Source organism: Uloborus diversus, chromosome 3 (assembly GCF_026930045.1).
Source record: "Uloborus diversus isolate 005 chromosome 3, Udiv.v.3.1, whole genome shotgun sequence".
Lineage (NCBI taxonomy): Eukaryota > Metazoa > Arthropoda > Arachnida > Araneae > Uloboridae > Uloborus > Uloborus diversus.
The window spans coordinates 205,710,627-205,725,226 of record NC_072733.1 but is presented as its reverse complement, the minus strand read 5'-3'; the positions used below and the strand labels follow the sequence as shown (position 1 = coordinate 205,725,226).

General features: G+C 30.4%; 1 protein-coding gene across 1 annotated transcript in view; it reads right to left on the bottom strand.

Annotated features, from left to right (window-relative positions):
- LOC129218532 (uncharacterized oxidoreductase ZK1290.5-like) overlaps nucleotides 1-14,600 on the bottom strand; it is a 31,524-nt gene continuing 16,924 nt past the window's right edge. Inside the window, exons 4-9 of the mRNA XM_054852822.1 lie at nucleotides 13,569-13,692; nucleotides 13,387-13,488; nucleotides 10,809-10,972; nucleotides 8,145-8,255; nucleotides 6,038-6,097; nucleotides 1-607 (exon numbers count right to left, since the gene is read on the bottom strand). Coding sequence (XP_054708797.1) covers nucleotides 431-607; nucleotides 6,038-6,097; nucleotides 8,145-8,255; nucleotides 10,809-10,972; nucleotides 13,387-13,488; nucleotides 13,569-13,692 — 738 coding nt within the window. The 3' untranslated portion in view covers nucleotides 1-430. The remainder of the gene's footprint in view (nucleotides 608-6,037; nucleotides 6,098-8,144; nucleotides 8,256-10,808; nucleotides 10,973-13,386; nucleotides 13,489-13,568; nucleotides 13,693-14,600) is intronic.

The window sequence follows — 14,600 nt, the reverse complement described above, 5'->3', positions numbered from 1 at the left end:
ACTAATACTTTTTTATTGAATAACATCAGAGCTATGTCCAAATAAAAATAGTGTAGTTTTTCTTCTGAATTGAAGAAACTTTAACAAACAAAGCACATGCAATTTACATAACATTTCGTAAAATTTCATATCACAAGCATAGACACAATTCAGTTAAAAGCTCTTTTAATAACTTCAAACACAATTCGAAATGTAACAATTTTTGTTAATTTTTAAAAAAAGTTTTTAGTACTGAACAGTTCAGATTGTAAGAGTATTTTTACAAATAAAACATCTTTGGGTGAAAATATCAAAATAAAATTATAATATATACAAAAAGAAAGCCCTTTTTTAACAGAATTCAGATTGTAAGAGTATTTTTCCAAAGAAAACATCTTTGCGTTAAAATATCAAAATTAAATCATAAGGTATACTAAAAGAAAGCCCTTTCTTAACAGAATTTATAATTTAATTTATCAAGTTCACAACCAGCAAGTCTCAGCTTATAACCATCTGGTAAGCAACTGTCAATTTTTTCTTGTATGTTTGCAACATCAACTATCCTACGGCCATCATGCAAGTCATTGAGCATATTCATGTCTTCATCAAGTAACTGGAAATCAAATACCTAAAAAATACATAATAGTACATATTGGACAAAAATGAAACTTTCAAAAAAAAAGCTTTAATTATATAAATGGCAACCGTGAAGTAGATATGTTATAAAGGCATAACTTTACAGTAGTAGGTAACAAATCAAGGTTCTTCACCAGTCAGCAACAAGTGCTAAGAAGGGATACAAGGTTTCACATATCAGAGCAACATTGTCTCAAACAAGATTACAAAGTTAGCGAAAAAACTACTTAGTTCAATTAAATAATGTATGGCGGATGTACTTCGGAAAGGAAAAAGAACCACACAGAATTGTTTCCTCCTCAGTTGACTTGTGTAACACACTTGAAAAATTAATTCAGCTTGTCAGTTTTCATACTTTTTTCTATAACGTAATATTTATTGTAAGCCAGCCACCACAGTTCTATATCATCCTCTACTATAACATTAACAGTAGCTTCCATATTCGGTGAATTGAGGAACAATAATCCCATTGAAATCTACAATGTTCATCAATGGATCATTCTCGGCTACCATAAAACAATTCGGTACTAAATTGGCAGCTATGGTTTCTCTGTTTCTTGTTCGTAAAAACGTTTCTGGCAGTGTAGTTTCGTTGGTAGTGGTGAGTCGGGAAGGATGGGTCAGAGCTGCATTTATGCTGTAATAAAATGTGAAAAATTATTTTTATCCTGTTCAGTAGCAGCTTTAGACTCTTGCTCCTACATCCTACATCAATCAAGCTAGAAATATTTTTTCACATTTTATTGAAGCATAAATGCAGCTTGTCCCATTTTTCCCAACTGTCATCCAATTTTAGCAGAGACTTCCTTTAAGAATAAATCATATTCTTTATTATGTTTTTGCCCTAGAAACTTTTTTTTTAAAGAAATAAGGTCTTTCCACCAACAGGATTACCTTCAGTGACAAATTTTAGACTTGAGTAATTGAATTGAGTAAAAAAAAAATAAGGGCCGTACCCATTTCCGTGGATCTTGACACAAATGATCCAGATCTGCGAATCTACATTTTTAACGATCCCGCACATTACTAAACTGTACTGCAGACTTGAAACAAGCTATTCTCCCTGAATGGCAAAAAATAGCCCAAAATTATTTGTATAAATTTGAAGAAACCATGCCAAAGAGAATTACTAATCTTGCAAAGAGGAGGCAAATTTTCTTGTAAAATTATGATATTTAGTTCAGAGTGCCTACATTTTTGAAACAGTTGTTTCCAAAAATGTTTTATTTCTTTACAATTGCTGTGCTTTGCATATTATTCATGTATTATCTTTTTCATTTTACGACCTGTTCAGGGGTCTGGCCAGAGGATATTTGGGTCCGTTAACGGACCCTTCACAAAAATCCGATCAACCAAAACGGACCTTTCACAAAATCCCGATCAAACAAAACGGACCTTTCACAAAATCCCGATCAAACAAAACGGACCCTTCACAAAATTCTGATAAACAAGATCGGATCTGTCACAAATTGTTAATTGAAAGAGCAAATCTGAAAGCAAAATAATGCATATTTCTGTGTATAAACCGATAATTTTTGGAACCTTTTTTTAAGTCAAATTAGAGGGATCAGCTTATACAAAATCGGATAATTTTGAAAAAAAAAAAAAAAAAAAAAATCGGCACTCTTGCGATGCTCTTGCAAGCGATAAATAATTGCTACTGCCAAGTAAATATAATGGTTTGTTTTATCACAGCTAATTAGCAGCTGTGTTGTTGTAAACTTTTTTGAAAAGGCGTTGGTAAGCACTTTTCTCCGCTCATGATTTAATAAACAATAATAATATATATCTGCGAAATGAACTTAGAACTGCAAAGAGATAGTAAGGGTGAGGAAAAAATATGATCGCTTCAGATAGGGTTACCAACTTCAAAACTATCACCACTTAGCGTCTGGCGTTGAACCTTTATAATGACTTGATTAGAAAATTTTCTCATCATTTTGTTGGCTTGTCAATATTTGCGTTTTTACGGTGCGGGTGCGATGTTTAATTGTTATTTTGGAAGAAAATTATATGGGTTTTGATTTTTCGATGCTAACAAGGATGATGAACTTTAAATTAACTCTTTTAATTACCGTTTTTTTTTTCTTTAGATGTCTACATTTTGAAAAACGCAATCTTTTAACATCCGATATGAGAATCATATTTTGTTCTTTTTTCAAGCTAACTGCGCTTTATTAGGATTCAAATAAATGAAAAGTCTCTTTATTTCTGTTATTTATTTATTTATTTATTTTATTTATTTTTTTTTGGTCAACTTTGTCCACAGATATTAATGATATGTTATCATAGGACTCTAAAATGCAATTTTAAAATAATTTTATCAAAAATATTTCTTTTACAAGCCGTTTTTATACTTTTGATGCCTTCACTTTGAGAATTGCGATCTCTTTGCATCCGCTATGGGAATCCGATTTTTCGAATTTTTTATGATTATTACGCTTCGTTAAGAGGTAAACAATTGAAATATCTTTTTATTTTTGTTAAAATCACGGAATTTATAAGTTTTAAACGAAATTCTGTGCTTTTTAAGAGTGTGTTGGGTCAAAAAGTTGAATGCTGAACCCTATTCTGAATTTTATTTTATTTATTTATATTTTTGTTACAATTATTTTAAATACTGTACAGAAATATATCTAGTATAATTTAACATAATGCAGAATGGTAGATAATGGTAGATAAATATTGATACTTGAAAGAGCGATGCCCCCCCCCCCCCCCCGCCAAATATCAGAAAAAAATCCAGAATGATTTTCTCGTCATAGAAGAGAAAAACACTCAACTTTAAGTTTAATTGATGCAGTTTGTGCCATCTCTAAATTCTAAAATTTCGTTTTAACAATTTTTTTTTTGCGAAATTTTTTGATTTTTCACAAAATTAATTCATTTTTCACAGAATTATTTGATTTTTCACAAAAAACGGACCCTGTGAAAAATCCTGGACAGACCCCTGCTGTTATAGTTCGTTAATTTATACCATTTTTTGGAAAAAAAATTCCAACAAATATTGCATTTTCATTGTTAAACCTAACATTTCCAAATGCATTGTAACTCAACTATGCAAACAGGAAAAATCTATATGGGTGATTCTCCAAAATCCTAACAATATTACGTCCGAATAGCCTAACAAAATAATTGTTTAACCCAGAAAGTGTTATCATTTTTTAATAGTTATAAATAACTTATCTGATGTTATTCTACTCTTATTAAAACAGTAGCTCATTTAGTTTTTTCTAGAAAAATTTTTGAATAACCAGAAAGTCACACTTTTTGGGTGTCCCCATCCATTTTTCAAATGGATTTAAATTATTTAAAAAGTTTATATCAACATTCCTCAAATTCTATTTGCAGTTCAAAATTAAGTATACTTAAGGGTATAAAATGGCATTCTTTAAATAAATTTTTATTACTTAAATCATCAAGGTACATCGTTTTAAACTTTGTCCCCAGGTTTGTATGTCATTCTCCTGTCCTAAGATTGTGTTCAATTATTATAGATAAAAAAAGGAATTTTTAATTTTGCTGTACTATAAAACTGTTTATTATCATTTTGTTGGATTACTTGAGTATTTTGGTAATAAGATGTCTGCTGTTCTCATTAACATTTTGAAGTTCAAGAATAGAGTATGCAACATTTTTTCTGTCATTCTCCTGGACAATATTTGTTTCAAAGAAAAGAAAAATTTTAACTCTACTTATAGTGTGTGGTTAAATTAAGAGGTGAGAATAGAAAAATAACATTATTTACCTTATATAATCCTTCATAACAGGCAAATTGTATTAAAAATGTTATGCTCCTGTCCTAAAAAAAAAATCATACTCCAGTCCTAAAAAAAGTGTTATACTTCTGTTAAAAAAAATCACTCTCATAGCATTTTTTCTCAAGCACTGGTAATGCGTCCGCAGAATAGAAGGATTTATTTTCAATACATTAATTGAAAATAAGATTGATTGAAAAAAAAGAAAGTTAAATTTGGCAAATGACAAATAAAAAATGTATCAGTGGAATAATTCTATTTATTTAATATATATATATTTGTTGTTGTTAAGACAAAGCGTTTCAAAAGAGAATTATTGGTTAGACATTTGTTTATCTAAATATTGTTTGAATAGGTAATTGAAGATGCTATAAGTTTTCTAACTGCTTTAAATTAAAAGTAAAATATATGTTATTAATACTGCTGATTCCCTTTTTGTTTCATGTTTGTATTTCCTGAAGCATAAAGCAATTTGCAGGTAATGAGAAGGTAACTTTCCCTTTTGTAAATTTTTTCATACTGTGTATGGCCAACGCCTCCTAAATATTAAATGCCTATCGCTTTCTCGCTTTTAACACAGAGTGAAATGATCCCAGTAAGCACAATTCCGGTATTCTCGCGACTGCCATCTATCAAAGGTCAAAAGCATTAGAAATTAATAGCAGAGAACACAATTTTTTAACTTCCAAATTTAAATTTTAAAATTAACCAATTAACAATTTGATTTGAATTGTTTAGATCCATTGTCATAGCAATGCCATCCATGTATTGCCGCCAGGTAGCGTTGTTAAGAGTACTATTGGAGGAACACTTTTTGAAGCAAATGTGATAGGCATTTAGTATTAAGGAGGCGTTGGTATGGCTAACTTAAAGAAAGTTTTAATGTAGTAATTGAATTTTTTTTCGTAGAAATGAATGTCCGCTATTCGGAATGTAAGCTATTCAGAGCGAATAATATGGAAAAACCTATATGGGACTTCTACTCTAAGAAATGGGGGGGGGGGGGGTCTGTTAAGGGAGGTTTTACTTAAATTTTGTTTTGTCATTTAATAACCATTCTTTTTGATTTAGGCTTCAGTTATTTCTTTATAACTAAAGTTACATTTTAGATAACCCATGAAGGAATTCATTTTATAACTCTCCTGGTGCTGCTTGTCACTCTCTTGCTGTATGGAAATGTGATCCCCTGTTTTGAGGATGTAACATAGTTAAATGAGTTCCCTCCATTTTTCTCTTAATAAGTTTCTAACAAAAAGTATAATTTTTTTAATTTTTATTATTTTTTTAAATGTGATTGGAAAATGTCAGGTTTTTGGAGAGTCACCAAAAAATAGCCAAAAATATCCAAAAAATAAACAACATACGCACTGGAGGATTCACTCTAAGAACAGTCCATTGCACTTTTGAAATAAAAGACCGAACATTCGACTTTAAAACCAGAAATTGATGCAAAAGTGTAAACATTTGGTAAAACTACTTAGATTAAATATTAATAGCAACATGGCAACAAAAATGTATGTATGTAAAAATAATACATCTATATACAAAAGTTTGATTAACAGAAAAAGTTCAAATTTTCAAAAGAAAAAAAAAACATGACTTTAATTATTCTTATAGTAAAATATGTTTTATTATGAAATGTGGCATTTATTTCAAAAACTCACTTCAGAATTTTCTTTGACTCTTTCCATATGAGTTGATTTTGGAATAGTAACAACTCCATTCTGCAAATAATGAACACAATTAATACAACAGTTTCTTTGTTTCAGTAAAATTACAACTTGGACAGAAGAATGTGTAAAACTACATTCAGGCATGAATACAGGGAAGAGACAATGAAGAATTATTTGAATGTAATGCAGAAGCATGTCTCTGCAGTAATCTGCAATTTGTGTTTCTTTAAGTTAAGTTTTTTTTCTCATTTTATTTTATTTATTTATTCTTATTTTACATTATTAACTATATGAAGAGAGAACGTTTCTGGGTTCATTGGCTGCGGTCTGTGGAAAAAGAAAAACCAAAACGTTTCGTCGAGCTCTGCCCCTGACATCATCGGTGGATCAACGCCGGCCGTGAAAGCCTTAAGCAGTTGTTATTAATTATGTTTGTATAATTGTACTATTGTCATTCGTTAAGATGAAATATTGTCTTAGTATTGTGAATTTCATTTTGTCTATGTCATTTTTTTAGTTAAGAGAAAAAGACAATGTTTAAGTTCTGCACATTAGAAAACAGAGCACAAATGAGAAAAAGAAACAGAATGTCAATAAAAGTTACGAAACTTAATCAATAAACTGAGAGATATTGATGCACCCACACAATGATGTAGCAATTTGGAAAATCAAGAGGTAAGTTCCAAAATATTTAGTAGCATGGAAAAATACATTGACAGAAGGTGACCAACTTATGCAGTACAGTACCTACTAGGTCTGGGCGATGTAGGAATTTGTGCATTGTGATGCATCGCTATTTTTTTTAAAGCTTTTTTAAAAACGTGTTTGTTTAACATATGACATAAAGATATTGCCAGGTGCTTGCACACAGACTCTAGCACCACCAAGAAAGTATTTTAAAGAACAGCATCAAAGGATGTGAGCATATGAATCCGAGAAAAGTTCGGATGACTTTTCATCCAGAAGCTCACACTTCTTTGCATTGAAAAAGGCGTTCCTTGTAACACCAAAACAGGTGTCTGCAATATTTTGCAATTTTTGTGCTTTATAACGTTGGATTACTGATTTACCTGAATTTTCAGCACTAAGGTATTTATTCGTTATACAAGTGTTCTTCATTGCAATTACTCTCCGAAACGTACAGCATACTCTGATTTGAATGACAGGAATCAAAGAACTCAAAGAACCCTATAAACTGAACAGCATGATTAGAAAAAATGATACATGTAAAATCAAGAAACCTGGGGTAGGTGTTTACACCCACATATGCATGTTTATTGGAATTTTTATCCTAAGCTGAGTTTTTGTAGGCTTTCGAGGTTTACAAAAGAGTACAAATTATCTTCCACTGTAAGTCATGCTTTCGCCTAATACAATAAAACGTGCAAAACCATAACTTTGAAAACATTTATTTGACATTATACATAAAGAATTTGGATTCTAAAAGTTTATTTTTTAAATAGCTAAATAATAATATCGCTAAGTATATTCTCATACTTTTCCTTTTCTTTCCTTTTTCGGACAGGGTTGGGATTTTAATATTTTTTCTAATTATAATGAGCTCATTACTTAAATTTTATTTTCTATGGGAAAAGGAGCGAGATTTTCATTTTTTTCCCCAATTATAACGCATATTAATCTGATTCCTCCCAACAGAAGATATACATCTGAATGAACCAAACTAGATTGGGGCTGATGAGCATCAGTGAGCAGGGGCAGAACCCCCTCGTTATATAAAACAGAATTGGAACAATATTACAGAAGGGAGAAACATCTTAAATTAGAAAGCTACCATAATACAGTTTAACTTATCTTGTTCCACTCTTCAATGACTTTAAACTATCTCAGGTGAATGAATTATGACATATGAAAAGGGAGGATAAAATTTCAAAGAACTATGAATAGCGCAGTTTAACTTCGATTTAACGATTTCCTTAATTTAATGATACATTTCACTGGTACGGTTTTAACTGCATTGAATGTATATGCTCCTGGATTTAACGATATCCTTGATTTAACGATAACTTTTCCCAGTCCTTTGACAATTGTTAAATCGGAATTATACTGTATTAACGTATAATGGCTGTAAAATAATTACCTGTATCGACCATCTTATTAAAGTTTGTGCTGGTGTCCTTGCACAACGCTTTGCAACAAGAATAACTGCTTTCTCTCCTAAAAGTTTTCCTTTTCCTAGTGGGCAGTACCCCTAAAATAGATTTTGCAAGCAACTTTAGGAATTTAACCAAGAACTAAAGTTTTAATCATATGGTTAACTAGTTGTTCCTCGGAACAACTTGCCCCACAAAAAAAAGAACAGCTAGCCTCACATGCACATATTTTTGAAAAATCAAATTAGTAATTAAATAACTAAAATGTAATTAACATCAGGTATATTAAGATGCACAATCTATATTTGCACAAAGGCACCAAAGAACTAAACATCTATTAAAATTTGAAAACATTCAAAAACAAAAATATTTACAAAAGTGCATATCAGTGATGGAAGTGCTCAGCTTTTAATGTAGTGGACGCCACTGGCCTGACTAATATGGCTGCCATTGGTACACTGTAATATTCTAATTCACCGGGTATTGACTAAATATACTTGTATTTTTTCTTCAATGAGCAATTTCAAAGGGCCCTTCTCTCCCCTTTACAAAAACTTTTTACTGAAATTTAATGTATTTTTAGTGAAAAATGGTCTATGTCATAAGTAGTAGCTACACCAAGTATAATACATAATCTCAAGTGAAAACTATAGGGTGTCAGTAAAAGAATCATGGAGTTTAAAAGCAAAAATTTTTCAATACAATCATAAAATTAAGTTGTTATATAGACGTATTTAAAGGCTGATTTATTAAGATTTTAAATATATGGTAGATTTTATGAGTGGCTTGTTCATGGCACAGCACACACCCAAAAGGTAATCAACCATTTCTCAAATCATGGCCATCGTATGTCTGGAGTGCTGTTTCCCATATGCTTTGCCTGAATTTGCTGATTGTAAACAATATTCTTGACATGTAGATAGAAAAAAGTCTCATGGATTCAAATAAGAGCTTACTGGAAGCTAAGAATAGTCCCGGGATTTCCAATATGCTTGTTACTGAATCAAGTATCCAATGCTTCCTCTCTATATAGAGTTGAAAATACAAACAAACTGGCCTGCATATAACATGCTGAGCTACTGAATACTTTGCCATTAACTGACCTAACTCATACCATTAATTTGAAATGCCGTTTCAAAACCCAGTTATTTAGTGGATACCCTGTACTTGATTTCCAGGATATGAAATTCTACATGTAAATTTAGAATGACCAACATGTCTTAACTGCATTGAGAGTGAAAAAAAAAAAAAACTTTAAAAAGTTTTACTTTAAGAATTCTATGTCATGCAGAATTGTAAATTTGGTTTGGATACTATGATTTTTACACAAGGTTTTATCCATTTATTTTGCTCATAAAGACATTCCTTTTCCTCCTAATTTAGGAGGGAAAGTATATTTCTGTTGGTAGACACGCTAAACTTGACCAAATGACTTTTGTCATGACTTCACCCCTCCTCATTTAGGACGAAAATTTGCCAATCTCCATAAACATGTCCTACTTGTAAATGCTTGTTTTCATGAACTTCTCAAAAACTTTCTTGCTGTTTTCTCCTTGGGAAGATTATACAGACATAGCAAAATTATATACAGTCAGACCTTTATATAAAGTCATCTGCATGTAAGGTCACTTTTCTGAAGTCCCAACTCATTGAATAGGAATTCTATGCTGTAAATTATTGGATACATGGTCAAAAGGTCTTAGATACTGTAATTGCTTTTTTAGGTCACTTTTGTCTGACTTTCTTTCTGTGACATCAGTGCCACACCTATTCAATTCCATGTGTTATTCATTTCACAAAATCTTTTATCAGGGAAAAATCACATCTCCTACAGAAGTAGTATATAGAAAGTGTAGAGAATGCTGTAGAAAGTGAGAGTAATGACAATGATTATTGAAAAGTAAAATGGTGACAAAAAGCAGGAGTGCTCATAAGACTTTTACTACAAAACCATTAGAGAGAAGTAGGAATTTTTCAAAAAATATCTCATATGAATCAGTTATAAGGACAAAATCCTGAACGGTGACCTTAAATTGAGGTCTGACTGTAATAAGCTCCTTCCATTTTCATGGAAATGACTTTTCTATGCATATATTTGCATTTTATTCCTGAAGCTTTAATCTTTGACTTTCAACTGTGATATCTTTGGATATAAGAAACCATTGTGTATCATAAATATGAAATATCAACTTTCTAAAAGAAATTTTGTACTTAAAATATAAATGAAAAATAATAATTTGTACATGAGTGGGTCTCACCACATATGGTCCCACCTGAGACATGTACAAACATTATTTTTTAAAGACAAGAAAACTTTTTAGAAAGTTGATACTTCTTGTTATGATACATAATGGTTCCTTGTTTTGGAATACATAAAACGTATAGCCAAAATTTAAAACTCCAAGAGTAAAGTGCAAATATATGCATAAAAATATCGCAAAAGCATATTGGATTGAGCTAATACTTAAATACTTGGATAATTAGTTATAAGTTTATAAAATCATTTCAACTATCAAAATAACCTTAATTTATGGAAAATGATTTTATTGAATCAAAAAATAATTCCATGAATAGGTTGTGGAAAAAATTAAACAATTAATAGCATTACTAAATTTCAAAAATATTTCTTACTAAATGATCAAATTTAATACCTCAATTTGTATTTTATTGTCTTTGCAGTATTCTCTCAGCTCCATGGGATTCTGAAATGGGTGAAATTCAACTTGGTTTACATGTGGAATTACAGAAGCATTACTTATCAGTTTCTCTAAATCTTCAATACCATAGTTACTAACACCAATTGACCGGCATAATCCTGAAAAAGAAAAAATATTTCTGGCATTACAATAAAAATTGTGTTACTACAAAAATAATTTCAAACTGAGAATAGTCGAGATCATTTTAAACTATGAAACTATAATCTCAAAGTTTCATTGCTTAATTTTGTGGTTAACATATGAAAGAAATACATCAAGCACAATTGAAAAGTATTTAAAGGTAGTTCCATGAGGGAACATTTTACATTCTGCCGGTCTTGCAAAGGAGAAAACCTGGGCCGTGGCCTCACTTGAATGAAGGCATGGCCTCATTTTTCAAAATGAGATAGAACATTTAAAACTGTGAAAAAGAAACAAGTCTTTTGAAATTTTTCTGAAGCATTTCATTAAATTTTATTGTTAGACAAACCAAAAAATTTTCGTGGATTATTACAGCATCAGATCAATCAAATTTAGGTATCTAAGATGTGTTTCAATCAATCCCTGCAGATTGTACTCAGAATATAAATATAACGTAACCTATATAAGCAAATTACATCCAGTTTACAATATTTCAGAATTAAAATTGCGTTTTTTCAATATTAAGTAACATCAATGATTTTCCATTTCAAATTTTCTAAAATTCCTTACAATAGCACAATTTCATGGAAAATTCACTGACATTTTTAAAGCAAAACAGCAAGTATTTTGTAACATTACAGGCAAAATATACATTGCACAAAGATCTTTTTACTCGGATTTTAAAGCTGAATTCAAGGGTATAATTGAATTGACAAAATAAATTTTGGATGGAAAAATTGTTGAATATAGTAACTGATCAACAATAATGAAAGTATGGTGTCAGTCTGATACCAAATATTTAACAATTTTTCCTAAAATCATCAAAAATTCATTCTGGCAATTCAATTACACCATTAAATTCAACTTTAAAAGCATAATACTCCAGGTAAAAATATCTTTTGTGCAATGTATATTTTGTGTTTAATGTTAGAAAACGCTTACTGTTTTACTTTGAACATTTTTTACATGAATTTAAAATGGTAAACAGTTTAAAGTAGCTAAAAACAAACAAAAATTAAATGTACTCCTTTATTTATTCAATCAACATTAACTAAATGAAAGATCAAATAACTAAATGAAAAACCTTTTCAGAATTAACAATTTGTAGCAACAAATAATAACAGTATAATACCACACATAACAGTTGCATGAAAAGCAAATTACCTTACTTAAAATCTTTTCTTCTTCTAATACTTATTTTGAAGTTTACCACAAGCCCTGCAATTAGAAGGGGAACTATCCATGTATATATTTTTGATCTTCAAATCACATTTTCTAGTGTATTTTCGTGTGACTAAGAGATAAATTCAATTATAAACCAATAGTGTGGTAGAGTCATAGATATCTTCATTTATAAGCACTAATAGTCTAAGATCCCAGTAGGCTTGACCTACCCTCATCAAGGTTCCAAGAATTTTTACTATAGATAAAAAGTAAAAGTTAGAAATTCATACTTTCGCGTTTTATTTACATCTCTTTCACGTGAACTAATCAGGGTTGTCAGGGGTTGAAAGTTACCTAAAAATAAGCAATTCAACCTCATCAAGTTTCTCAAAATCGTTATTATATATGAAAAGTAAAAGATGGAAATAAAATGTTTAAGTAAGGTTGTCCCCCTTTCGGGTCCCTAATCAGGGTTGTCAGGGGCTAAAAGGTGCCCAAGAGATAATTTACCCCTCATTGAGTATCCGGAAATTGTTGTCATAAATGAAGAGCTAAAATGGTTGTCTATCTTTTTCTGGTCCCTATCAGAGTTGGTAGAGGCTAAAAAATGACCAAAAATGAGTAATTTACCCTCATTGAGTTTCTAAAAATTGTTATCATAAATAAAGAGTAAAAGTTGTAAACAAAACGCTCAAGTCAAGTTACCTACCTATTGCGTGTGAACTAATCAGGGTTGCCAGGGGCTAAAAGGTGATCAAAAGTGAGTAAGCTACTCTCATTGAGTTTCCAAAAATTGTTGTCATAAATAAAGAGTAAAAGCTGTAAAGAAACTGATTAAGTAAGGTTGCCTACCAATTACATGTGAACTAATCAGGGTTTCCAGAGGCGAAAAGGTGACCAAAAATGAGTAATTTGCAATCATTAAGTTTCCACATAAGTTATATAAAAAAATGTAGGTAAAAATATCACAAAACCGGTGGCACAGGGTTGCCCAAGCAAAAGTGATCCAATCATAGGGTTGTCACTTTTCGAAATCTCGATTATTGAAACTTGATTTTGAAAGAAAATGGATTTGAAGATGCCGAACTGAATAGCTCACACATAAAATGATTTTCTGCACTTTTGGAGGAGGTGGGTAAATAAAATGCAAATGTTTTTCATACGCAATGTACAAATTTTAAAAATCAATATAAATGGCTTTATATTATGTTTTGCATAAAATGAATACCTTTGTCATACAGTAGTTCCAGTTCTCGCCATGTTTCTTCTAAAGTTTTCTCTTTGTCTGGGCATGATGAATTACAATAAGGCCAATGAAGCATAAAAAGATCTAAGAAAAATAAGCCTTTAAATGACAAGATCATGCAAGAAATAGAAAAGCAAAAAAAAAAAAACTTCACAAAACGTTACCTAAGTAATCAACACCAAGTCTTCTGAGAGAACCATGAAATGCTTTTTGTGTAGAGGATTTTCCATAATCTGTGCACCAAAGTTTAGAGGTCAAGAATAAATCTTTTCTGGATACACCACTAAGCTATAAATTACATACTTCATTCATGAAAACGTAAGTACACGTTTACATTTATTACACAATTCACAAATTACATAATCTAACTATTTGCATTTTAAAACATGACATTAATTTCAAATGTCTGAAAAGTAATTCATTCTCAGCATAACATACCATTTACTTAATTTTTAAAAACATACAAGAAAGTTATGATGCTTAACAGTTAACTTTCAATCTTTTTCTCTTCTCTTAATGACTTTTTTTAAGCTTAGAAGGAAAATAACATCAGTTCAAGAGATAAGCTTAAGATATAATAGTATTAAGATGTGGTAATTCTCTAACTTCTATTGCTCATTCATAAATATTTCCCAGAAAATAGCGTTTACTGAATCTTTGATGATATTTGAAATTTAACAATGAAACTAATATCTCACTCGATAACTAAAATTCCTTTTTTACAAACAGAAATCTCTCTTCCCCTTTAATATTTTTAAATGCCAAGTTACAAATACTAGATTAAGAAAAAGAACTTATAAAATATAAAGATTTTTAAAATGTTGTTAAATGTGATTTATTTAACCAAAATAAATAAAACAGAAAACAAATAAGTGAAAAGGAAACACATAAAAAGCAACAAAACAAAATTTAGTACCTTGAAAAGCACTAACAACTAGTTAAATTTGGTTGCTTTTTCTGAACATTAAGAACAATATCCTGTTGCTAGTAATTGAAAGCATATAGTTAGCTAATTCTTTCCTACACATATTTTCACTGAAATAACTTTAAAAGAAAAATTAAACATATTTAATAGCATTCCTTTGTGGCAAAGTAAAATAAAGGCAACAATCAAGATGATTCTTTTTTATTTATTTCAATGCCATAAGAAAGCAACAAAAATTAAAACAAGAAATATTGACAGCTTCAAAACAGTG